This window comes from Spea bombifrons, chromosome 4 (genome assembly GCF_027358695.1).
Source record: "Spea bombifrons isolate aSpeBom1 chromosome 4, aSpeBom1.2.pri, whole genome shotgun sequence".
NCBI lineage: Eukaryota > Metazoa > Chordata > Amphibia > Anura > Pelobatidae > Spea > Spea bombifrons.
In genome coordinates, this window is record NC_071090.1 from 37975409 (window position 1) to 38003408 (window position 28000).

The 28000-nt window shown below is 39.5% G+C and overlaps 1 protein-coding gene across 1 annotated transcript; it reads left to right on the forward strand.

Moving 5' to 3' along the window:
- Positions 1 to 108: 108 nt before the first annotated feature.
- Positions 109 to 27951, forward strand: N4BP3 (NEDD4 binding protein 3). Its single transcript, XM_053465634.1, has 5 exons — positions 109 to 244; positions 19988 to 20428; positions 23464 to 24039; positions 25276 to 25533; positions 26467 to 27951. Exons 2-5 carry the CDS (start codon positions 20015 to 20017, stop codon positions 27010 to 27012), a joined length of 1794 nt encoding a protein of 597 aa, XP_053321609.1. The 5' UTR covers positions 109 to 244; positions 19988 to 20014; the 3' UTR covers positions 27013 to 27951.
- Positions 27952 to 28000: the final 49 nt, after the last annotated feature.

A 28000-nucleotide genomic window follows, 5' to 3' on the forward strand; every position in this document is an offset into this window, starting at 1 on the left:
GTACTCCAGGCCAGGTTTTGCATCTGGCATCGTCAGAAGGGCAGATCCCCTGCCGTGTCTTGATGATCCAGTCCAGGTTTTGCGTGTGTCTGCGAGGCAGGACCGGAGTCCCTGCTTTCCCAGGCATTCCATTGAGCTGTGAGAGCAGAATGCGTTCAAACCCCGGAGAGGGAAGGGAGCGGGTCTGTGCTTTCCACCGGCAGCAGGAACACAAGGAGAGGGCACACCGCGAATTCTAAATATGGTGAGTTCATTTTCCTTACGGGGGATCTGGATTTCTCATACATGAAATCTATGTTACTGGCGTTTTGAGATTAGATTTCAGTGAGAAGGTTATTTGGCAATCGAGGGATCTCACTGGGCTGTGTATGCCCGAAATGAGGATGGTATTTCAAAAACACACGGAAAAGTTTTGAGGATAATGCCTGTGATGGTCAAAGAAGTAACATTTGTAAATAAGCGAATATGTGGTTTACAATGTATAATAATGTTGCTATTTATGTATTTCGGAGTATCCTGGTTAAGTATAGGCTGAGCAGCTGCCCCTCTTAGAAAGGCAAATCCTAACTGCCCCTCCAGATTGCCCCTCTGGCTCAACTCTCCTGCACATTGGCATCTTAGATCGCGTATTAAGAAATAACGAGGCTTGGTGATGTGTGGGGTAGTGCGAATAAATGCATTGCTTGTGATGGACTCACTGCAGTAAACTATAGTAAACACTATGGATGTGCTTGAGTTTAAAAATAGTTTATAGATCTTATTTTTTGGAATAATAGTAGCATGGAGCTCATGTGGAGATGAGTTGAACATAAAAACCATCAGAAATATTCTGTATTTTTTTTATTTCCATAAACTATTTTTTATTGGCAGATGATACAGTGAAGGTTACAGTGCACCTGCTTTTAGTAATGTAATCATTTGTAAATGAATGCCCATCTACCAGTATGGGATAGAGAAAAAGTGTCTCTCATTCAATGCCAGGGACAAAAAAATGGTAACCAGCATCCTTTAGTGATGTTTTATTTCTTTAGACTCAGCATCCATGGAGTTAAATCCGTTTATTGTTCTTTTCCAACTGCTTTTTTTCCCACTGACAATAGATACTTTCCCTGGGGAGTGGGGGTTTTAATGAAATCTCCCTGTGAACTTTCAAGTGGGAAATCCCAGCCTTGGTCTTGTTATCCGTTTCTGGGTATTGCATGGTTGCACATGCTTTTCCCATTCTGGATCCAAGCCCCACACAGTACCCTCTGGCCTCATTATCCAAAGGGTTGAACTGGGCTCATCACAAGACATCTCTAGTGGGGAACAGAAACTTACATTAGAACTTAGTTGAAAGCGGTCTATGTCAAGGTAATGCCTTTTTGCAATATTATGAACCATTGACAATTAACATCAACTAGGCAGTAATGTTAGTTATTTTGGAATCTTTTTGTTCTAATTAAGCTAAAATTAAGTTACACCATACATTATTCAATGGATCTCATGCTTGAGTGGTCTTGAGGAATTTGAACAAAAGGCTGTGCAGTGCAGGGGTATTCATCTGGCTCCTGGTCAGGCTGATATGTCGGTATGCTTTTTATGCACCCTGCTAGCAACTGATTCTTACAGAACTGCAGTCCACCTAACGAAAGCATAAACTATTACATACTTTTGGCACAGAATTATCCAAATCACAGCAAGAATCAATTGCCCTGTTACGCTATTCCTGATTTAAAGAGGGAGATATGGTCAGAGGATCTGGGTAAGGATCTAGAACAGGCAACCTGCTTCATACTTCATAGTTGTGTCTGAAGCAGTAACAGCCAACCTGTAGCTCTCCAGCTGTTGCTAAATTATAACTCATGTGATCTTTAGCCAGCAATTTTAAATTCTGTGATTTAAGGATCACATGAGCTGTAATTTAGCAACAGCTGGATAGATAGCTGTTGGCCGCCCCCTGTTCTTCTGTGCAGCTCACCTTTCTGTGCGGTGGTGGTAAAAGTTTCAAAAATGATCAATGTTCATGCTCTCAGCAGCCACACCTACGGTAAAATCCCTAAGAGAAAACACATACGCTATTAACCTTTGCATAATTGTAATCATCCCAGTTGTGTCAATGTGTTCTGCATAGCCACATTTCCGCCATGTCTACCAAGCAGTGTATATGCTGATCAAAAATCAAACTTTATTTTTTTTTTTGGTTTTCCTTTAGCGTAGAGAAGGCGAAAAGTTGGTACAACCAGTTTGAGATACAAAGGATGATTTTTTTTTTAACTAGCCAGTGAAGCTAAAAGTTAGCTCAGGCACACCTATACAATGTGGCAAGATTAGTGTAAATTGATATGTGTCACCTTAACCCTTTGTGCTACTATTTATTTTCTGTGTATTCAAAATACGTCTGATTTATTTCGATGGGGCTAGCATCGCTACCCCTAACTCTCTGGGAAAAAAATAAACTGAAGTATGTTTTAATAAAGCCCAAAGAATGTGTGATTGAAGCAGGGATGGGCAGGCTGTGAACTTCCAGCTGTTACGAAGGATAATGTGGATACATTCTGTGCGCTTGGCTCTTAAAAACTAACTTAGCATGTATTACTACTTATGCTAATAGCTTTTGCCACTGATGGGATTATTTAAAACACAATGTGGGAGATGAATATAATTGTCAGTGTGACAAAAGTAGGGCATTTGTGACACAATTAGTATCTGTACACAGGTATGAAAGGATTACCACCAGAAAAACAATAGAGAAGTGATCTAATTTTTTTTTCTAAGAACTATGATACAGACAATGTGTTGTAAAGTTGCTGTAGCAAAACATATTAAGATGACCAATTACATTAAAATTGACGGTATACTCCGTTGACAAAAACTGGAACAGAAGGAGAAGATGGCCCTGCTCTTACCCGGTCACAATATCCTTATTCTCCAAGCCACAGATGTAACCTTTTTTTTGCTAATAAGTATAAATCTCATTCAGTCAACATTCTACGTAACATGTCGGCTTACAGGCCAAAAATAAGACTAAAGTATCTATTGACTAAGGGTTGTCCCAAGAAAAGCCCCAGGATGTCCAGAGAAAAGACCCAGGGTGACCGTTTTCATCTCAGGCCTATTCTTGGAAGCATCTGTCCAGGATCCTGGCTTCCTTAGACCAAGTCACTGGAGAATTCAATGTGGGCAGCTTGTAGAAGACATGAGTTGCTTGTCAAATGACTCACAGCACCTGCAAGTTAGTTTCAGTGTTTTGTGGGCTACCCCAAGTTTAGTACACATTGTTCCATCTCCTCTGCTGAACATTATACCATTGGGACTAAATGAAACCATTGCCATTAGAAACGTAATTTCCATTATTGCTGATAACAATTTGCCTCATTTATGTTTTTTGTTGTTGTTGCTGGAAACCATTGTCATGTGATGTAACGGGAGGCCTAGCGGGTTTTTGACATATAAGTTTCCTGAATGCTTCTCAATGGTTTTGCGATTTCATTCTTCTGTGCAAGAATAAAGGGATCTACTTAGATTTGTTTGCCTAAAAAGCTCAGTTATTATTGTGCCTACCTGAAGCAGCAGCACATAGTGAATAAACCCTGTGTGTATAGCAAGGTGATGAATATCTCCTTAGATCACTCGTTTTACGGCTGTTGTGAAAACGACTTATACCTGCAATGTCTGGTTTTGTGCAGTGCCCATTGAGTCTCGTAAAAACATGCCAGAAAATCCTGGAATGTTAGTAATTTGAATACAAGTTGAAAACAGTCAAGTTTGGTTTTAAAATGTAAGAAAACAGGGTATCTGCTGTCGGACAATCTACTAGTTGAACCATATGACCTAACTCCTTTTTTTATCTTTCATTCTTCTTCTCTCTTTTCCTATTCTGTTTCCAAACCAGAGACATTTTAACTTATGGAATCATTATATTATAGGTGTAATGGATAACATGACCCCACAAATGGGAATCCGAAACTAATGTCTCTGTAAGACTGTTTTCTTGTTTAAAAACTAAAAAAAAAAGTGAATGTTCACACAGAAACGTCAACAATGCATGATGTCTTCTTTTCTGCTTAATATGAAGCTATTATATTCTAAAAGTGATTTCCTTCAACGAGTCTTACCCTGGCTTTCATCTTTATGTTTAATTATTATGCTATGAAGCTATGAATTAGTTTGGAGGTTGACAAATGTTTGTTAAATATACGCTGACAGTTTTAAAAGCCAGCATGATGGCACACCATGTCGTTCTTTATGAAATACCTCAAAAGCTTAGGTGCCATCAGTGATGTTTCTAAACCCACTGGATTCTAGAATGCATGCGCAGAACGATTCATTCCACCATGTAACAAATGACTCCCGTAACCTTAATCCCTCACATTCTGTGGAACCAAACTACCAATGAAGGCAAGCGGCTTCTTTTCAAGTAATAATGGCTTTGGCAGTTGCTTCTGGGAGGTGGAGCTTGAAGCCATAAGTGAGATAGCTGATGATTACTCCCTACAAACTGGCATGAAATGTACCATTTCATAATGACATAACCTACATTTAATTGAAAGGCTAGTTCTTACGCAGATTTGGCAGCAAAAGAGCCCCGCTCAGATTTGATTAGCAAATATCATATTAAGAAAACAGGCAGAATTTCTTCTCATAAATTAGTTATACTAATCACTTTGTATATGTACCTCACTTGGGTGTGTGTATATATATATATATATATATATATATAATGTAATTTTCTTGATAGTGAATTAAAAGATGCATGCGGTGGGCATGAAGTTACTCTGTGTGTAAGATGAAACCAAAGATTTGAGTCTTTGCTTCAGCGAAAATTGGCAGACTAGATGGGCCAAATGGTTCTTATCTGCCGTCAAATTCTATGTTTTTTTTATACCTGGCATGAAATTTATTGGTGGCTGCTTCACTTACACTGAGGATACGTTACCTGCTTTCTCATTCTACCACTTATATTAATAACATACATCATTAATGGTTGGAATTTCTGAAATCCTTTTGTTTTCCTACATCATTTAAAATACATGGGTAACCATAATGTGGAGAAATATCCATTTCATTTTGATGGTCATCTGTATCATTAAAGTTGGTTCTTCTCAGACAGCTTGTGACAGCTGCATCAAGCAAGCACGCTTTCCCATCTTTTTCAGCTACGGAGTGGGTGGTGTCTGTAGGTGTAGCTGGTTACGAGTCCAGCCCGACTTGTCTGGATATTTTGTAATCCCTTTTCCTAATGCTCGGTTATTTATAGACCCGGTTGGATTACTCAAACCCCAGCCCGCTGTTTCCTCCCCACACGGCTGCTCTGGTCGAGGTCACTGTCGTAATGGTTTCTGTTGGAAACCAACCAGCTTTGCCTGTAGGTGGATTTGTTTTCTAGGTCTCCTGGCTTGTGTTGTTTACGTAGTTACACTTGCGATCCGTGTTTGTTCCCAGAAACTAGTCATAGAAAGAATCACAATAAAGAATTGTTATTATGGCAGTTTCTGTTTTTTTTAGAATCAGTGTAAACCTGAATTAGCTACTTCTTAGATCAGAAGAGTTGTGGCTACTATAGAGATTTTTGAATATACAGTGCATTCCCTTTGAGAGCTGAATTTATAATAATTTGCAATATAGAAGTAGGGAGTTCTATCCTGTGTATTGACACAGACAAGTTGAATGCTCTCCAATCCTGAGGGATAGCGCTTCTTTATCTGGCCCTGAAATAAAATCATACTATAATCAGTATTTTTGTATATTATTTACTCTTCTCTGTGATTCTTTTGTCAGTCTAGTTTATCCCAAATCAGCAGGGCCATACAATTTTCAAACTATTAAAACAAAATTACTTTTTTGTAGATAACCCCCATAGACATTGATGGCAGTTAAAGCGACGGCTTAATGTCTTGGTCACCGCTTTTATTGAAGAATCCAGATTAAAGTACTCTGTAAGCCTATGACCGTCTAATTTTAGGTTGGCTAGAATTCTTTGTGTAAAGTTATATTTAGGATTTGTTGATCCGTTCACATATCCTCTTTTGATGAAGTCACAGGCAGCAGATGTCATTCCAGGGTTCTTGGTGCTTCTGGCTGCTCAGGTCCCCAGGCTGCTGTCTATTTTGCCCTTATAGATGAGCTTGGCCTGTTTGCAGTTAAACTGCCTAAGGAGTATTGTTATATGTTACTACCTTTAATTAAGACAGTTGAGTACTAGAATCTACACATAAATAGCTGATGGGTATATTTTTTTGGCTGCAACCGTTGCATCTTGTGCCCTTTGTGAAAATAATTAACCTTACCATTCTTGTTACTCCGTATTCCAAAATAAATAGGGACTAGAGTTTGTTGCTTTAATAACATAATTTTTTCATTTTTTCTGTAGGATAGTTTAGCATTTTATTTTAGTTATGGTCTGTGCTTAAGTTCCATGTTTGCAGGAGAAATGGAAGGCAAGCTAAGATATTTATCAGATTTTCCAAATGTTCAGACTGTCCTCATACAAATACAGTTAGATCAATCAACTTTTGACAGTTCTACCTGTTAGTATTTCCAGCCCGAGGATAGATTTTGTGATCACGAATCGAAGATGAGACCAGGGACTGGTGAGGGTCTGAGCCTTGACTGCAGACTAGGTTGGCCAATTGGTTCTTATCTGGAGTCAATTTCTGTTTCTGTTTGGATGTCTATGTTTCTTATACCGCTCACTGTTTCATAGAACTCTGCTCTACATACAAACCAAGCTCTATTCGATATGTTTGTGTATCTGACGATAGCGATTTCTAAAGGCTCCACTGGAGACATGTTGGTTTCATATCCTGCACATGACAGCACGGCTGCGTTCACAATAGGTGAAACTTGAACTGCCAGGATTTTATTTTGCCCAAGGCAAAAATGGAACAGTTTCTGTTTACAGTAAGTGGTTAAGGGCCCTCCTGCCAAATAGTTGACTTTGATAAACTATGTATCACCTGGGAGAACAGGGGTTTGGGATGAAAGAAATGAAATTAAACTGAGTCAGTCCAGGATGTTTTAATTAATGGGGAATTTTACATTCAGGCAATAAACAATCAGTTTTGCGTGACTGGAGTGTTGCAATAGTCCCAGTCTAGTGTAACACAATGAGACGTAATAGAGAGAGAACTTTTCGGGCCAGACCTTGTGTCTGTCTATAAAGGAACTAGAAACCAATACCCAAAAAACGACCTGAAACATTGCTATCCACACAAATTGTATGTTTGACAACTTAAATATGCAAATAGAAGAAAGAAGAGGAAAAATGCATTATTGGAAAGAATATGAATATGGTTTATAGGATAGGCGCAAGAGCTGGCCTGTGATTGTTAAAGGGGAACTGTCACCTTGACAGCTTTCTGTACCTGTATGTTCACTACCGATCTACTGCAGGCCTGTGTTCTTCAAAAATTCACAATAGAGTTTATTGCATGCAAATAGATACAGGCATTCATTAGTTACTGGCATCATAAAATCAGGCTTTTCACTTATTTAACTCTTTCCTGACGGCCACTGCTGAAAGCAGTGCTGAACGCGGATGTTCTAATACGCATGCCCTTGGCTGCTGCTACTCCCACTAGTTTCAAATGGCGGGCTCAGTTCACATTGACGTGAATCGGAGTGCTACTGAGCAAGTAACAGAAGTATCCTTCCTACTTACACGCCCTAGGTTCAGTAGAAGCAGCTGGGGAAGTAGTTAAATGAGACAGCAATCTCCTTTTTTTATCTCAAATAAGGAAAGACATTCACCGATTTTTTTTTATGGACTCCAATAAAGATTTAAAAAATAATAAAAAATATTGCCCTTTAGTTACAGCGAGGGAGAGAAAATGAATTGAGGGTGGATACTCATGGATCATGAGTAAGGACATCTTCCAGTTGCTGTGGTGAAGTCCAAGACTTAAGAGAAACATGTCAAGTATCATAATTGAGATGATAGCCCTTGATAATTCTTATTGCTGACTTAGTCCTTAGTGACAAATGCCTCATTTTGGAGCAGATGTTTTTTTAACCCCATTTGGTGAATGGTTTCATTTTTTAGGTTGGTTTTATACTTGGTGCACCTCACAGTGACAAACTGTTATGTATGTCAACCAGGTCAAAGGGACCACTGGGGAACTACTGAATTGTAACTCAATTAACCCATGACCCATCCGTGGTGTGTGTGTTGACTGGTTTGAGGTTCCCTCAATTGCTGAAGTTCTGTGATGTTTTAACAGACAAAATGTTTCACAGGATTAAGTAAACATTGGCTTTAAATCTAAATTCACCTTATTGGGGGTCTGTAGAGGTTGAATATTGAATATAATATAGTTACTGATTATCTAAGGTTTGTTCCAGCTGGATATTTTACCAAGGGATATATGTGGATCTACTTCACCACAAATAAAACGCAGGGGTCGAAAACACTCTCCTTACAAATCATAGCATTACAGTTGATATCCCTCTATTAAAAACTTCATTTTTGTATCTTAAGTTTTCACGCTACAATTGCTATAGCTAGCATGACTGAACACACGTTACTGAGTGGCTGAGTTGTTGAATAAGCCACCTGTTCCCTTGTGTGCTTGTGATTGATGAGGTCTCCTTTGGAGAGAAATGCTCAGCACTACCAGACCCCAGGAACCTGCTGACCTTTTGTCTTTACCCAAGTAAAAAATCTCTCCCAGAAGCTGTAGGTTTTTGTTTGCCTGCAGTGCTTATACGGCACACTAGCTAAATCGTTCTTATCTTTTTGTTTGATGGAGCTGTCTGTGTTGAAACTTTGAGATGTGTACTATTACAGTTGCATGGCATTTTACTTTACTAACACAACTTTCAGTGTGTAGCGAATGGCTTTTCCATAAGTGGCACCACACCCTAAGGTATGCACTTCAATAGCTCTTAATTGACTGCTAATAAATTGGGCACTCAATGTCATACTCCAAGGATCTAGCATTACAACCAGTTTTTAGGATAGTCGACTTGAGCAATGGTATCTAAATCAAAGGGGTTGAATCTGGTTTAATCTTTTGTGTTCAAAGCAAGGATTCACCAAAAATGATTATCTTTTTGCAGCCCCCGAGGCCAGGAATTTGACACCTCAGACATTAGCCATGCTTAACCAACGGCAAGTGCATGCAGTGGACTAAGCCGTTTCCTACAGTCCACTACATGGTGAATGTGGCCATGAGGATGTCTGTGTGTCCGCACCGCAGTCCTGAAACAGTTTAAATGACTTTGTTAAATGTTTTTTATATCTTGCTTTTATAATTCAGCACTGCAGATATTTTTGTTCACTTACTTTTTGTTTTTTTAATAGCCATATTTTTTGTACATTTTGAGTTTCACTTCACCCTGTGGAATAGCTTTTCAGGACCTTGTGTTTTCCAAGGCTTGGCTAGCACAATGAACATTTTATCATGTGATCATTTATTATTGAGGCACTATAGTTTAATTTTTGGTAGTAGTAACTCTGCTACTTGTACCTGGGAACATTCTGACTCTTGCTACCCAGAACCCCCCAGCGTAGGATAGGGGTGTTGGCTTGTGTAAGTATGTTACTATATACCGTATATTCCGGCGTATAAGACGACTGGGCGTATAAGACGACCCCCAACTTTTACAGTCCAAATATAGAGTTTGGACTATACTCGCCGTATAAGACTACCCCTCTACCCAGCGTACAACAACCAGCCAATCACGGCAAGCGATGTACCTTACCGGTGATTTGCTGGTTGATTTGCTGACATATACATACATGCACTGCCCTTACACACACACATATAATATATATATCTATATATATATATCTACACATATGCCTGTCCATACATACACATTTATACACTGCCCTCACCACACACCCCTGCCTTTACACACACATGTATATGTATATATATATATATATATATATATATATATATACACACACACACACGTATGTATATATATATACACACACACACACACACACTGTTGTGTATATATATATATATATATATATATATACACAACAGTGTGTGTGTGTGTGTGTGTGTGTGTATATATATATATATATATATATATATATATATATACACACCAGTATATCTATATATATATATATATATATATATATACACCACACACACACACACACTGTTGTGTATATATATATATATATATATATATATATATATACACAACAGTGTGTGTGTGTGTGTGTGTATATATATATATATATATATATATATATATATTTCTCCCCATCTCTTACCTTATCTTCTGTTTTCTTTCTTCCATCCAGTTGTGGGAGCCCGAGGTCTGGCACTTGAGACCTCGGCTTCCCTGCTCTCTAATCACTACGCGCCGGCTATTGATGCCGGGCGCCGGGACATGACGTCATCCCTGCGCTCGGCATCAATAGCCGGCGCCTAGTGATTAGAGAGCAGGGAAGCCGAGGTCTCAAGTGCCAGACCTCGGGCTTCCCTGCTCCCTCATCACTACGCGCCGGCAATTGATGCCGGGCGCCGGGACATGACGGCATCCCTGCGCTCGGCATCAATAGCCGGCGCGTAGTGATTAGAGAGATTGGTGGCTTCGTGGGAACCTCCGGCTTGGTAAGTACCCGGCGTATAAGACGACCCCCCACTTTTAAGAAGATTTTTTGGGGTTAAAAAGTCGTCTTATACGCCGGAATATACGGTATGTGTGTATTTTAGTATATGTGTGCAAGTTTGACACTGTGTGTGTGTAAGTATGTCAGTATGTTACTATGTGTTTAAGTATGTTAGTTCTTGTGTGTGTTGGTATGTGTAAGTATGTTTGTATGTAAATGTGTGTACATTATTGTTAGTTTTGTGGGCTGTTGTTAGTGTGTGTAAATATTTAACTGTGAATGTGTGTAGGGGAGGAGCTTGGGGCTCCCGGCATTTTTGTTACACCACCGAGTAGAGCGGGAGCAGTGTGTGTGTATATGTGCATTTATGTGTACTTTACTCTTGTTAGTATTAATGGTACTGGGGAGGGTTAAGGAGGAGCAGGAGCAATAATGTGTATATAAGTGTAGAGTGAGTAGTGAGGCCTTGACCTAGACATCATTAACACTATGCTTGCTCCTATTATCAAATGTTATGCTTATTGGAGGATCTTAAGCAGGACAGTGGAATGGACATGGGGCATTGTGGGCCCAGGCATTAATCATGTATTGGGCCCCCAAGATTTCTTATAACCCCAGTTTCCCATCCTTATGGGGAATGTATAAACATGATGAATTGGTTTCCCTGTGTGTTTTATACAACCCACATACTTCAGGGTTGCACTATAGGTGGTGGTCAGCAAAATTTGCTGCATCCGGAAAAAAATGGCAGATACAGCAACCCTACTCCATAGAGAGTGCCGGGCCTAAAACCTGACAGGGTTTATATGGCCAAACACAAAAAAGGCGTTAAATTGGCTGACCTAGGAACCCACTTTACCATTGCTGATCCCATTCAACTAGATTTGGTAAAACATATTTAGAATGTCAAAGTTTCAGTACCTGTTATTCCTGCATGAGACTGTACCTAGCAGAGATGGTGTCCAGTTAGGCTATACCTCCTATTGTTAAACCACTGGTACCAGTACTGCCGCTCTGCAGACATGCACCCACGCCTGGCTGAGCAAGCAGAAAGGCTTTCATTGTTAGGCCTGTATCTTCTGGCTCAGTATCGACAAGACAAGACAGTTCTCAGAAGATTAGTAAAACTGATCCTGTAATCTCTGCCATCTCTGGTTTTGATGCCGGTCTAGTGATTTCCATTGCATGGACTGATGAGGGCTCTGCTCAAGCCCTGAAAGAGGGTTATTCATTTCAACCATGGGAGCAGGTTCTACTGCTTGGTGATAACAGTGGTTAGGATTTAAGTGTAAACTGAGCTAGAATAGCATGCAGCTTTCATTGAAAAGATAAAGGATTGCCGCTGCACTGATGGGAAGACCAGCACGGAGTTCAGATATCATAACTTAAAGCAACAATCCATTAATATTTTTAAAAGTAGTTTAATGTAAAATGATTTTTGCCTCCCAGTACATTTCAGATTGCTCCTATGAAAAACACTCTGTAGGCATACAAAACCCTTCCAATTTGCTACTAATGGGTGATTAGTTTGTCTATAGCAGGTTACCGTGCCAACAGCTCAACACAACAACGATGGATTCAATCCTGAACCTAGCAGTATCTTAACGTCCTGTTCTCTGGATCTGTATGATTATGTCTTCCATTTATACTATATCGGCACTGTTGTTAAATTGCTGATTATTGTTGATTGATTCAGGGAGCCTTTGTAAGAGGGATTGGAGAGAACATTGGGACAAGAAATCGATGAAATAATGTTCGTTTTACCACATTTACCACCTCTCGCGAGTTGATGGTTGAACTAAATATACCCACCAATGATATGTCAATGATTGACAAACTAAAAGTATAGCCTATAGGTAGTTTTAATTAACAAACTTAGTGATGCAAAAAGCAGTGACAGCAACAGTTCCCTTTTCAGGTCTAGGGTGTTGTGTATCAGCTAGATATAGCTTCACTCTTGTTTTAGAGACAGCAAAAGATTTGACATGGATTATTTCTAGAAGTGGTCAGATTTTGTTAGAGAGATAAATGCCCCGGATAATCTAATGCTTTGTATGAACAATTAAAGCAAAAACAAATGATGAGACACAATGCAGTTGTACTGTGTGTTTTGTGCATTACAGAATTGAAGAGTATTGGGTCCTGCCTTTTGGCATTCAGACAATTACACTCATACCAAGCAAATACATCATGTTATACACAAGTGCAATAACTAGCTTGCAAAATGTGCTTCACCTTCTCAAGATGCTCTATGCTGTCATTATATTGGTATTGGTAGTATTCATGTTGGCTTAACCATTTTGGTGCCCATTGTGTCCCTCGTCTGGCTGATTCAGTGCCACAATTCTGTTGTTTGTGTTTCAGTTCTCATGTTCATTCAAATGAATGGTTTATTTAACCAGCGGGGGGGGGGGCTCCTCTTTTAAGCCTCTACTAACATACATTGGCAAATGGCAATAAATACTAGGGTTATTTTAATATTTCATTTCACCTTAATAGTCTTGAGATTTTTTTCTCTCCAATCAGGATCAGGTACAATGACCCTTGGCAATGAAAATCTGATGAATAAATTTGTTTTCATTCCAACCCCATACATTTTGGAAAGAGAAATCATAAAAAAGAAACACTAAGCTTGCGGCTGGTATATATGGTTTCAAACAATGTAAAGGCCATTTGAAAGGACATACAGACTGTGTTAATATGCATTGGTAGAGCTGCATGGGGCACTGCAATATCCCTTTAAAGACAGCAGACCATAAGGTTGGAACGAACCTTCAACTTTGACCTTCGGTTGGGTCTTTGAAATTGTGCAGCCAATAAATATTTGAAAACCTTACTTTTTAGCAAGTTTAACAAGTTGTTAGGAGTGTCCTAATCAAACAGCCTCACCTGCTTCCTCTTTAATCCGCCCATTTAACAAGTTTAAATACCTCTCTTTTTTGTATCCATCCTACCAACACCCATCTATTCACCAAGATGCTAGAGGTCTGTGTTCATGGAGAAATTCAAGCTGCCAACTTCTGTTGAAAGAATGCTTCAAAATGTGTTACTGACATATTAGGGTAACCCAACTTAACCTGGGAATTTGAGGGAGCTTGCAGGATAGATGAACCTTTTGAACTTCATGATGTTACTGTGCATTAAGAAAGGCCAACCCTATTAGGCTTCTCCTGTTGGACGGACCTGTGTAATGTACAGTTAAGATTTCTTGCGAGTGCACTCGCCAATTGTAAGCATGGATTCTGCAGTGACAGCTGAGCCCTTCTTGCAGAAACTTGCCAAGGGCTACCCCCTCTTAATGCATAATAAAGTCATTGTATCTCTACTGCAAGCTCATCTGCCAACTACTTCTTTATTGAACCCCACGTGCTGTAAAACGTTGTAATGTCCTATTATTATATACCGTATATTTTTCTTTATATAGCAAACTAGAACAAACCAATGCATTAGGTAAAGAGGGCCCTGTTCGCTGAATATGTTCGACGATATTACGGGGGTCTAGCTAAGGCCTTGTTGTTCCCTAATTACCATAGTGCATTGGTGCTTGGAGGTATATGTAAGAGTAAGTCCCTTTCACACTTCATCAATAGTTAATCGTTGACAGTAAATTGGAATATAATAAACGTCTAGGCTTCAATCTTTGGTGGCAGATGCTGTAGTGGCTTTGTGGGCATGTTTGGTGATATATGTGCTTCTTGGAAAGCCAACGTGCACATACGGTATGCTGGGAAGACTCCTGTAGAGTCTGAATTAATTATTTTTCTGCGAAGCATGCATGGAATGTGCTCCCCAACTCTGAGCTGTGACTGCTATTGTATGCGTAACAATCGAGGTAAGCCAGCAAATTCCAGGCACTAGCAGCCCTGACCCCATGGCTTACACATTATAGGTTTGCACTGTTTGTTTTATTAATTAAACAGAATCATATCTGTAAAGGAATGCGTGATAAGCAGGCTTTACTGTGGGAAGAAACTGTTCAGGTACGCGGGCAAGCAGACAGGTGCACTTAACCCCTTCTCTCTTCACTCAAGACCTAAAGGTACTTGACACTCAACTCCCTAATAAAAGCTTTGATATATTTTCTAGAGCAGCATTCTATTCATGAGAATTTATAAAATAAACAGTCCCTGGGATCCAAGAAATCTTACAGTGGGCTATGCATGTTGAGGTCACAAAAAAGTATTAAAACAAAAAAAATTGTGACTAAAAATTGTATTTAATATTTATTATTCCATTGCGCAGTGCTGTGGAATATGATGGGGCTATATAAATAAAAACAATAACCATTATAGGTCGAAACATCCTAGAATGGAATCGGACTGCTGTGTTCTAACACATTCGTGTTATGACTTAAGAAAATATTTTTTAAATGATAACAAATAGCCTATGAGTTTCAGACTTATGAGATTATTATTAAAGGAGCAGTCAGAGAGAGAGTATGCCTGCAGCTGGGGCACAAACATACTTGCGCTGAACCGTTTTCAAGAAATCGCACTGATTTAACTATGCATAAAACGGGGTCAATTAAGGTCTTATTGCACATGAGCTCATTGAAGAGCTGCAGTTTCCCATTGGCTTGATTATGGTTTATGGAGATTGCCCTACAAAGTGTGTAGTACAATCAGTAAAGTTACTTTAAAGAATCATGATTTCATTATGCATTATAGATGGCTAGTTAAGCTATGGCTGCAGCAGAAGCTCACTTGGTCCTTTATAATGTATAGCGAAGTCAGAGTTGAAACTGCAACTGTTCTACAAACTCTCCTATCAGCTCCATCTTTAGTGGGAACTGAGCTCTGCCGGCACCTGTCTAAGCCAATGCGACTTTATCCTGCTGACCAAGCCAAAAAAAGTCAAGACAGAATGAGTGGAGGTGAGGTAGGCTGTGGGTCTTAAACCATTTATCATGCAGTTTTCAGAACAATCGTGTTAACAGACCGGGGTGTTTTTTTGTGTTTTTTTTCTTTTCTTTTAATGTAGAAATAAGACCTTGAACCTACTCACCCCTGCAAAGTTTTGGTAAACACATGAGAAAGTAGAAATTCCTAAACGTAGCTTTCATTGAGGAATAACTTGCTACTAAATACACAATAACTGTAACAGATATAAAGTATGCTAAAAATGGCTTTTTTCTCAATAAGCATGTCTAGAAATGTTAGTTTACACAAGAGTGTCCTGCAAAAATTGTTACATTGTAAAAGCTGTCTCAAGCGGAACCCTCCAGCGGAACCCTGCTTCTAGTCAATGCACAAAAAAAGGTCTCAACAAGTCTGCTCCTTCTGGTTATTGTGAATATAGGGTATGATTTTTTCAAATTATGTTATTAAAATATTTTAAAAAGCTTATGATTCAGTCTAGGACACCAGATAGGTGATTATATTCCTCTATAAATCGAAACTCTTTTATTAGGTAAGAAGTCAGCTTTAAAGTTTAGAATGAGAACAAAAAACAAATAACCTTCTTGTCTTTAGATTGTGTTTACACTTTAGATAATCACTTTGGCTTCAATGAAGGGATTTGCTAGTATTGATAATGTTTTCAAATGTACCCGTAGTAAGCAGATAAATCCAGATAATGGTGAATTTTTAACCTGCTTCCCAGCAAACTGTTACACAGAAATACACAACTAATGTATTTCATCATGCGAACTCGGTGAGCTCATTCAAGGTGCGTTTGTAGTAATTTTAGTGTTTCTGATCTAGTTGAATTTGAGACAGTCAAGTGTACCCTTGCAACCTCTCTATCCCCTTTTTGGATATTCCTACCCAGCGGAAGTAATGTTAATATATATAATGGGCACGCGAGTGGTAATTAAAGTTCGTGCACAGGTGACTGTTTTGCATTTATATAAATGAAGGTTGTTTTTAATATTCTAGGTAATCATTAAATTATGCCATCCTTATTATTATTACTCATCCAAGTCAATATGATAATAATAATTGTATTATGCATTGTAATACTGCCCTATAACAAAACATCTTGCAAAAAGTTATGATAGCACACTAAAGGCATTCCCGGGAACTTCCCAGGACATTGTGATGGACCATGGTTAGCCCCAGAAAGTCTTTCCTGGGAGTGAAGTGCTCCCAGTAGTGTTCCCAGGTATGACTTTAATGTGACCACCCCCATCACATATAATAGTTCTTTCTTTAGTGGCCATGTGCTTTCTAGAACCTCCGACCTTGATAACGTCTGCACGGAATTTCTGAATATTTCCTGATCCATTTCATGTTATTTTAATGGACAAAATGTGCTTTTTTTCATAAACATGGACATTTCTAAGGGACCTCAAAATTTTGAACGGTAGTGTATTGAGGAAAGGATGCAGGCCACTGGACCGCTCCCCATTCCGAAATATGGTTGTTACGGCGATAACACCACTTTTAACATTTTGCTCAAGAAGTACTTTTTATAAATAAACCCCTACACCTGACAAAGAATTGTTTAACTTTTAATAATGGTATATTGAATTACAACTATTTGTTGAGTATTCTTTCCGTCACTATCCATGTAGGCACAGACGCTAACTTTGTCTCAGTTGTACTGCTTTTATAGATACCCCTATCTATCTCGGGTATATACTCAGGTGTGTGCATTGTGCTTAAAGCTAGTTTGTACAGTGACAATCCCCTGGTCAGAAGCCAGTTTTTGTTTTGGTTTATCTTCTCTTTCAATTGACTTTGGGATTTCTAGCCTCCTGTCTCCCTTTGTAATCGCATGCAGATTATTTCAAACATTGCATTGGTTGTGAGTTTGTTCCCTAGTTTTTTTATGTTCGGTGGCAAGATTCCTTTTAATGTCTTCTTCCCTTCAAATGAAACGAACATGATGTATCTAGGACATGTGCTCACTTTTCTGTATGAAATCGTGTGGGTGGAATTCATCTGCCTGGGACTCAAAATGTGTTTTTTTTTATTCTTACTTTTTTTCAGTAACTAAACTCTAAGAATGGTGTATGTGAGGATAAATTGAATACACTTGGGGAGATACGGCATTCTAGTGTGTAAGTCGGAGTCTTTGATGAATACAGTACTCTGGATGGGATTCATCAATCAGACTGATTGCTGATAATAGCCCATAAGTAATGATCTCTTTGCAAACCTCCCCATTTACCAACTTTAGGCTGCTGTGTGCTTGCCACCAACTGGAAATATCACTTAATATTGACCTAGCAACCAGAAAACAAATGCAAATATTAAATGCAAATCGCCATGTGGCACTCAAAGGGTGTAACAGGATAAGTATGAATTTTCCAAAGAGGAGTGGATTCCTAGTAAAATATTTATTCCATTAAATCTACTGATCCATCATGTCTTCCTGTCCTCATAAAACAGGTAGATATTGTCAGTCCAAGCCTAATTAATGCTAGTCCAGAGTGTCATTACTTTGGGCGTTAGATTAGCTGACTACCCTGGATTTCCAGGAACGTTTCATCAGTCGAATTTCTGATATTCTTCTTACCACTTGGCCCAACATTTATGCGTCTACAAATATTTAAAAAAAATTGGTCATTTCTGGCTTTGTTTCATTTTCACTTGTTTAATTTCAGCGCTTTTGTTATTTTTGGGAAATTGTACACAAGATCGTTGAAAATGTTTGCAGTTTCCATCTGGATTGCATTTATGGGTAGGATAAGTCTAATATGCCAATAGAGATTTTTTTTCCCTTTGTCGTGGCTCAATACACAGTCAATAAATCAATCAATTGATATACTAGTAAGTGGGGACACTTTGTAAACAGGACATGTTTTGTTCTTTTATCCGTCATATTGAAGTTGGTTGTTGGAGGGGTGTTAATAGATTGTTTGGAGGATCATTGCCCACATCCGCATTAAACTTTCCCCTACATCTGTTTAGGACAATGTGCTGGTCTTTGTCTGCGATGTAGCATTCCACATATTCAGCAGTTCCAGAGGCTTGGCACCATGCAGCTGCAGGATCTTTCTTGTGTGCATCAAAAGCAGTGTCTTTCTACAATGTTAACACTTTCTAGAGCAAGAAACCTACACAAAAAAGCTATTTACGATAAAGCAGTGCCGTAGAACCTGTTTCTATATGTTTAGGTTTCATATGCTTTTGTATCAAACTGTATTTGACATCAGATCACATTGGAGCATATGAGGTCCACCTTTGGGCTTCCATTTAGGAGACTCTTCTGGTAGTAAAATTTGGTTTTCTTGCATACTATGACAGTTATTTCTATAAATATGTAGATTTCTAGATGCATTGTTCCACACACCTGCATCTCTCCCCCCTCCAGCTGGTGGTTGCAAGATACTGTCTGAAGTTCTATTACAGGAACATGTCTTTCCGGTGACTCAGCTGTGCTGTGTAGAACAATCTCAGATCTCATGTCTTCCTCCAGGAAAAAAATAGTTATTGCTGCACTATGCAATACTTAAAAGTGTAACAAAAAAAGGCCATTGTGAGGACAGGGATGTTATATTGATGACAGGCCGTTACACTGTATTTGCTGAAATGTTTCAGTTGTTTCAATGTTAAAAACAACAACGTTAGACAGTGAGCAATAGATTAGAATAATGTATTCACAGATAGTAAATTGCGGGTAATAAAATCTAGGGGAGAAGCAGACACGAGCAAAGCCGCTATCATGGGGTTCCAACATGTACTGCTGTATGAGTACCCCCTCTGTGAAACCCTCTGCTGGCTCCCAATTACCTTTAGAATTAAATTTTAAATCCTGGTACTAACATATAAGGCCATCCATAATACTGTTCCTCCATACATCTCTGACAGCATTAGCAAATACTCTCCTACTCGATCCTTACGTTCTTCCCACGGGCTAAGGCTCTCCTCCTCACTTATCACCTCTTCCTTTTCCCGTCTACAAGATTTCACTCGGGCTGCCCCATATCTCTGGAATCTACTTCCACAGAAGCTTCAGCTTTCACCCTCCCTCCCGACATTCAAGAAACATCTCAAAACCCACTTCTTCAGAGAAGCCGCACCATCTTAGCTGCTAGAACTTCCTTGTCATTGATACAACCACCACACTACCTCTCACCCTTTCTCTGTGCCTTATGTTTGTCACCCATTTCCTCAAGATTGTAAGCTTGTGAGCAGGGCTCTCTCCACCTAATGTATCGGGTTGTCTTAGTCTGTCACTTCTCGTCTTGTCATACCCCTTGAATATATGTATTGGATTAAGTGCTGCGTAAACAGATGGTGCTATATAAATAAAAGATAATAAATAAAAAATAAATAAAAGTCCGGCCGTTGTTTACTTTTCTAACAAGCTGTGGGGCACGATGTCTAAATTGATACTGGCCTGATAATTCATGATGGTAGTCCTAGGCAGGAGTAGACATGGTGATCGTGGACACATAATCAGAGTTAAAATAGCATTGCAACTTCCAGAAAAGCCTTTATATATGTATTTATTAATTTATTTTGTCTTTTTATGCAGACTCGCCAAGGCACCTGTTAATTCTTCATGGCAGCTGCACAGGCAGTCAGTCTCACCTGTAACACTGGGAACCACCCCAGCTTCCAGTCTTTCACCCCTGACGCTGTCTCCTACAAGCGCGACATGGGTAGCGTGGGTAGTTTGATTGAGAAGCACGACCTCTCACCTGAAGATTTTAAATTGGATTTCCGGCCCCTTCAAGATTCCCACAGTCCAGGAAACTTCTTGAAGAGGGGGCTGCAACAGAGAGAGCTACTGAGTTATCTGAACATGGCAAAGAAAGACAGCAGAAACGCAAAGAAATTCCCATCGGGGGTGGGATTCAGGAGGGAGCACAGTGTGGATGGCGGGGAGAATGAGTACCCTGTCTCATACCATAAAGATCGACGGGGCACGGATTTTAGCAAGACATCCCTCCCTGAGAGAGGACGCTATGAAAAGGTCAGTACCTAATCTTTAAATTACGGCACTAGATGTAGAGGCTTCGTCCTCAATGGTAATGTATAGACCCCAGCCATCCTCAATAACCCATAGTCTCTGCTATATTACTCCGACAGGTGAGATTAAGTATTCAACTTCCGGACTTCATTGATCAAATGCAGGGCCAACCTTAGCAAGTTTCCTTTTCATTTTGGAGAAGAGTATACTGAACTGTAATTCTCATAAATTTGTCTCTGAAATTGAATGCCGTAATAAATGATGTTTTGAGTCCATGCCAATTCATGCCATGTGCCTAAAAACAGTATCCATTCCCTAGACTAGAAATACTTTATGTCCAAAGGACAACTGTAAGGGGGACTGGGGGAAGGTCTACTGGGATATCCCTGTCGCCTTCCTTGTAACTGGGGAAAAAGGGTCTCCCTAAGAACTGTACCACCAATCATGCCACAACACTCCAATTAGGATGCAAGAGAACGCACTTTATTGGGACTGGGCAAAGTTTATATTAGGGCTGCAACTAACGATTATTTTAATAATCGATTAGTTGGCCGATTATTTTTTCGATTAATCGATTAATCGGATAAAAAAATTTAAATTTTTCATTTATTTAAAATAATTTACTAAACAAATGATGTTAAATACAAACAGCAGAATAAAAAAACTTTGATAATACATTTCTTGTCTTTATTTCCCAACCAGCCCCCCAATATATGCACATTTGAGCCCAGGCTTGCTACGCTGCCTCCCAGACATGCCATGCTGCCCCCCCACATATGCCACGCTGCCTCCCACAGCACTCCACGCTGCCTCCCACATATACCACACCACGCTGCCTCCCACATCTGCCACTCCACGCTGCCTCCCACATATGCCACGCCACGCTGCCTCCCACATCTGCCACGCCACGCTGCCTCCCACATCTGCCACTCCACTCTACCCCCCACATGCCACTGTGCCTGATACGCCTTATATACCCTGAAACACCACTCCATCCTCCCCAGACATGCCACCCTGCCCTCCCCACATATGCCACGCCATGCTGCCTCCCACATCTGCCACTCCACAATGCCTCCCACATATGCCACGCTGCCTCCCACATCTGCCACTCCACGCTGCCTCCCACATCTGCCACTGTGCCTGATACGCCTTATATCCCCTGATACCCCACTCCATCCTCCCCAGACATGCCACCCTGCCTCCCAGACATGCCACTTCTCTACCCCCAGATATGCCACTCTATCCCCAGATATGCCTTATACACCCTGATACACCACTCCGTCCTCCCCAGACATGCCACACTGCCCTCCCCACATATGCCTTATATACTGTATATGCCTTATACCCCCAGATATGTCACTTCACTGCCCCCAGGATTTATATTCCCCTAAATTAACCCTAAACTCCCCATTAACCATAACTGCCCCTAAATTAACCCTTAACACCCCCTTAACCACAGCATCCCCTAAATTAACCCTAAAGACCCCATCAACCACAGCATCCCCTAAATTAACCCTAAACACACCATTAACCACAACTGCCTCAAATTAACCCCAAACACCCCATTAACCATAGCTGCTCCTAAATTAACCCTAAACACCCTATTAACATAACTGCCCCTAAATTAACCCTAAACACCCAATTAACCATAACTGCCCCTAAATTAACCCTAAACACCCCACTAACCATAACTGCCCCTAAATTAACCCCCACCTCCCCTAACTTTCAGTAGCCCAAATATATATATATATATATTACATACATATATACACATATATATATATATATATATATATATATATATATGTAAAATCCAAAATTAACAATTGCACTCCAAATGCCAATTTTTGGACTTTATATATATATGTATATATATATATATATATATGTATGTATATATATATATATATATATATATATATACATACACATTATATATATATATATATATATATATATATATATATATATATATATATATATACACACACATATACGGTACTTACAGTTAGATGAGTGTCACAGCCATGTGGTTCTGGCCTGGAGAAGGAAGGGGCGGGGCCAGTTGTCACAGTGATTACAGGGAGGGGGAGTAAGTAGGAGCTGCTGCTGTGAGACGGTGAGTCAGACTAAACGGATTATATAATGAGGGGGATTTTTCAGAGCGTTTGCTCTGAAAAAACCCTCATTTTATAATCGATAATAATCGATTCAACTAATCGATAATGAAATTCGTTGCCAACGAATTTCATTATCGATTATTATCGATTTTATCGATTAGTTGTTGCAGCCCTAGTTTATATAGCCACTTTACCAGGGTATAAAATTCTAACAACTACTGGCAGCTACACATACACAATACCGATAACCAGTTACTGTGCAGATACCAAAAGTATACTCATTATGTCACACCAGTGCCCATGTATTGGGAGCAGAGCTGCTGGTAAGTATGCATCACTGTCAAATACTATATATACATATATATATATATATATATAGTAATATACACCTTTTAATTATGTAGTATACACCTATAGCGATTGCTGACTTGCCGAGTGATAGCCCATAATTTATTATGCAACAATAGTTTTATTTCAAAAACATTTATAAAACTCAATATACCTATTTTCCTTTCAAAGTATGTATTGGAGAAGGGTTTAATTGCTGCGTATATATCCTTTGGCAGGATGTATTCCAAAAGTATTGTGCTGCCCAAATAAACACAAACGGTAGCTGTAATTATTCCACAATAAACACAATATGTATCAAATCTAAACTTTTGTGAAGCAGACAGGACACCAATGAATGGAGATTCAACCATAAATAGAGTAAAGATGTAACTTATTCGCCACAACCGCAAAGGATGTAAAACACTCATCAGGATATTAACAGCGGCAACACCTTTATTTTACATCCTTTAGTACTGGGCTACTTGGCCTATAGTCAGCGTTCTCAAGTCAATAAGACTCCCCCTTTTTTTCTAAGTGAAGATGACTACAAGTAACTTGCCCCTAATTAAACAAGCTTTATCTTTGCAGTCTCGCTTTGGACCTTCTGCTTTGAAGCCATCAAATGTGAAGAACTTCATGTCCATGCAGAGTTTGTGCTCATCTGGTGGCCATAAACTGTCTAAAAGTAACGGCAGCCTGAACACTCTGGGCAGTATGAGTACCCAACCCCATCATGGACCACTCAAGTCAAATAACCACTATATTAATCACCAGGAAAAAGAACGTGATGACGAAGAGGTGGAGAGCCTTTCTGACTCCAGGCAAAACTCAATAAACAGTTATAACACTTACAGTCCAGGATTTAGCGTAGCAAGGGGTCAGATAAGTGCTTCTATGGGACACATCAACCATATAGGAGGATCTTTGGATCGAGCTTCCCGGGTAATGCGAGACATGACATCCGGTGACAAAGCCTCACTCTCCTGCAAAAGCATGGCCACATTGAGCCGTCTACAGTGCTCAGGGGAGCCTCCACCGCCATATGAGTACTCTCAGTCCGTTGAGGATGTGGCTCGGCAACTGGAGGAGAAACTCAATGAGAAAGGAGGGGAATTGAGGCAAATGAGAAGGAACCCAAATGACAACGAGGATCCTTTTACTCAGGTTGGTGATTACATAGATAACTATACCTAAAGAAGGCTCTTTAACTGGAAAGTCTGTGGATCTTTACAGCCAATGGTTACAGACAGGTTTAACCCACCTACACCAGTATAAATACCTGAAGGTGAAAGGTTCACAGTGAGTAGTTCAACTTCTGGATGATGTAGATTTGTTTTTTAAAAAGCTGGATAGTTTTTCATAATGGTGAGAATAGCCTTGCTCTCCTGACTGCAACATTAAAAACCTCCCTGGTCATAGAGATCTCCTACAAATTCACAACTGAAGGGAGTTGATGGTTGCTATAACAAAGTCACCGGATAACTAACAGGATTACTGTCTGTACTGTATCTCAGTCATCATACCTGGCCCCAGGAATTGGGAGATCGCAGAAACACTTGATTTAAAGAGGGTCTGTGTGGAGGAGGGTGAATATTTGTAGGGCAGGAGCTTAGTAGGAGAAAAAGATTAAAGAACAAGAATGCAGTGGGGGTATGCGTTTTGTGATTAGTCAAGACTCATCTCCTCCTGGTGCTCACAGTGGTGCGTCTTCCTTGTATATCAATATTTCAACCAGTATAACAAGATTTAATAACTGTAGATGTTTAGTAAACTGAACAACTACAGCAGCTAAAAAGGTTAATAATAATGTCCTTAGAAGAGTACTTCCCTTTTATAACATTTTATATAAATGCACATTTAAAGATCAGTGATGTGTATTTTTCTCATGTTGTGTGTGTTTGAGAGAAATTGATACCTTTAGCTGGACAACAAAGAAAATTATGTAAAGTTATATATATCTATTACGTACACACTTATTCTTCTCATATACCATCAGAGGACACCATTCTGATGTATAATGTGCACATAATACACTAGATAGATATATATATATATATATATATATACACACATTTTATCATAAATTACACAGTTTGCTCAATTATCTTACTTTTAACTATAAAGTAAGGATGGTAACTGGAATTGTATAAAGTTTGGGCCTGTTCTGTTTGTTTCCTATTCCTTAATTGTCCTAACATTTTGTGAAACCACATATAGAAATCTCTGTGCAACTACATATAGAAATTGCGTCTTGAGTCCAAACAAAATGTATGACTACTAAAATGTTCTTTCTTGCTCCTTTTTGCTTTGGCGAATATCCCATTTGTCTTCACCCCACAATATGTCTGGAAGCCATGTTACTAAAGTGTGTTCTTTGCTCACTTTCTACCTTGCAAACAGGTGTTTGAGGACAAGCGTCGGCTGTGGATGGAAGAACTAGATGAACTAAAGCAGATGTACATGTCAAAGCTCCAGCAGATCTCCCAGCAGGCCCTGCGCAGCCAACGAGCACTGCAGTTGCAGCTGTATAAGGTGCAGCAGGAGAAGAAGCGTCTGCAGGAGGAGCTCAGCTCCTTGAGAGGGGAATATGAGGGACTGAGACAAAAACAGTCCCAGACCGATAATTTGAACCCCAAACTAGAAGAGTCCAAGTGGGAGGTATGTAGCTCCATACGCAGAGACATACACCGAAATACGGATATAATCTACGGGTTATTGCTGAATGCTTATTGCGCAATAACATATTATAACATAAGTGGTTGTCAGAAAGGGTGCCACAATATTACTGTCTGCTTTGCTTAGGGACATTAGGTAGGGCATTTTGATTGCACAGACATGAAGGAAGCTTTGTTTATTATAAAGACAGATAGCATTTAATATAATTCTACATACGCTGGAAGATGATGCATGATATGTGTGTTTGTAAAACCAGTGTATGCCTCTGCTGTAACAGATGAGGAATATGTGATTTACAGGAGGGTTCAGTTTCATTGCAATTTTGGAAAACAATAGTCTGTAAGACTGAATGAGCATCAGGTTTACCATGTAGGCATATTTGACATAGATAGCGAGTTGAAAATAATATGGTACATTTTGAGGGGTAATGTTAAAATTGATCTGTCATCCACAAACAGGGTGGAATAATGTTGCTGAGAGTGGCGTGTGTTCTAGCATGTGTGCCTAGGATCCCCTATGGTCTTCAGGGGTATTCCAATATCATGAATGATATTCTTTAACTATGCTAATACAATATACCACTTCTGTAATTTAAATGTCTAGTACAATTTAAGATGAAGTCTTAGAGTTGAGGAACATAGCAATTGGCCAGCCTTTATTTGAATGAATCAGTGAAGAGGAAAAAGATAACATTTTGGTGTAATGTTTGAAAAGTAATATTACCATTACAGGAAACAGTCAAATTATCCAGCAGCAGGAGCGTTTCAAGAGTTGCTATAGTAATAAAGCAACAGGGGTTATTTATAAAAAGAAAAATGCAATTGTTCCATAGTGCCAAGCAATGTCTTATGCCTCCTACCTAAGTTCTCGCTTTTCATGCCTACCACTAAATAGATTGTGCATTCTTCTCTATAGATCTCTCAGAAGGCGGGTGAGATTTCACTTCTCAAGCAACAGCTACGGGACTCTCAAGCAGAGATTTCACAGAAATTAGGGGAAGTCCTCACCCTGAAGACCCAACTACGAGAGTCAAAGGCTGTGGCGAAGGAGAAAGAAAAAGAGAATGCAGAGCTCACTATGCGGCTCAGGGCTTTGGAGACACAAGAAGAGTCGTCAAAGGTGACGGGTAGCAGTCTGTGCTCTGAAAATGAGGACTCAAAGTCTCGGAATCCAAAGGAAACCTCGGAGGCCATAGATATAGAGAGGCTGAGGGCTGAATTGATGTTGGAGAGGCGCCAGAATGAGGCACAGATCCTGGATTTTGAGACTGAGAGGCAAGTTTGGAAGGAGGAAAAGAACAAAGTACTGAGGTACCAAAAGGAGATACAGGCTAGTTATCTGGAAATGTATCACCGCAACCAGACTCTAGAAAGAGAGATTCAAGAGCTGAAGCACGCTTCTGGATATTCACCAAGCACACAGCCAGTCTGGGTGGATGCTGTCGAATCTTGTGAGACTTGAAGCCGATTGTTCATGGTTTTCACATGCTGCTTTGAGAACTGAGCAAAGATCCCGTTGGTTTGGGCTTTTATTTATGTGATGAGACAAAGTGAGGAGTTTTTATTCTCATCTTAAAAGAAACCACTGGGTTCAAGTGACAAGGTCTTTAGTGATGAAGAATGGGGACTCATGCCAACCTAGATCACTTTGACCATTTGAGTTATTTGAAAAAAGTCTTTATTATTATATTTGTCGTTTGTAATGAAGTAGAAAGTCATGGGTGATAGTACTCAGCAAATATAAGAGATGAATCTGCTCTTTATTCAGTTCACTTGCTATGAAGTGGAGTTTTCTCCATCATTAAAATATATGCACAAAAATGAACTCATGATTTAATGTATAGAAACTTACAGACTACACCCCAGCATTTACCAATTTGATTGAAAAGAGGGTTTTTTAAACTGCTGCAGCCCAATGGTGTTTGGATTTTATTTTAGTGACAAAGGGATGAAACACAAAAATGTATTGCTTTTTGCATCACTTTATCTTTGGTTGCTAATTTGCTGTTTTCTACCTGGCTGTAAATATAATTATTTGATTTTGCACCAAAGCTGTTAGTGAGCTGTAAACAAGCATATTCTTATAGGGGCTTTTAGATATCATCATACATGTGTTTCATCCTGTACATGTTAGGTAATCAATACATTACGACCAAAGAAAGCCGGTGCGCAGTGTGCTCAAAGTTGCATATCATGTGATTTGGCCGGTCGGGTGACAAATTACCGGTACATTAAGATGAGCGCACTGCATTATTGTATCCATGAATCCTGGTTGTGGTTTATAGGATTTAATCTCAGGGGTGACCGGGTTAAGCCCATATATGTGACAATGTTGGTTCCACCAGCCATGCCAAATGCTTATAGTATTTATTGTCTCACCTATAAAGGTGGCTGGACTAGCAGCTAATAGTGGTTTATAGGATTTAATCTCAGGGGTGACCGGGTTAAGC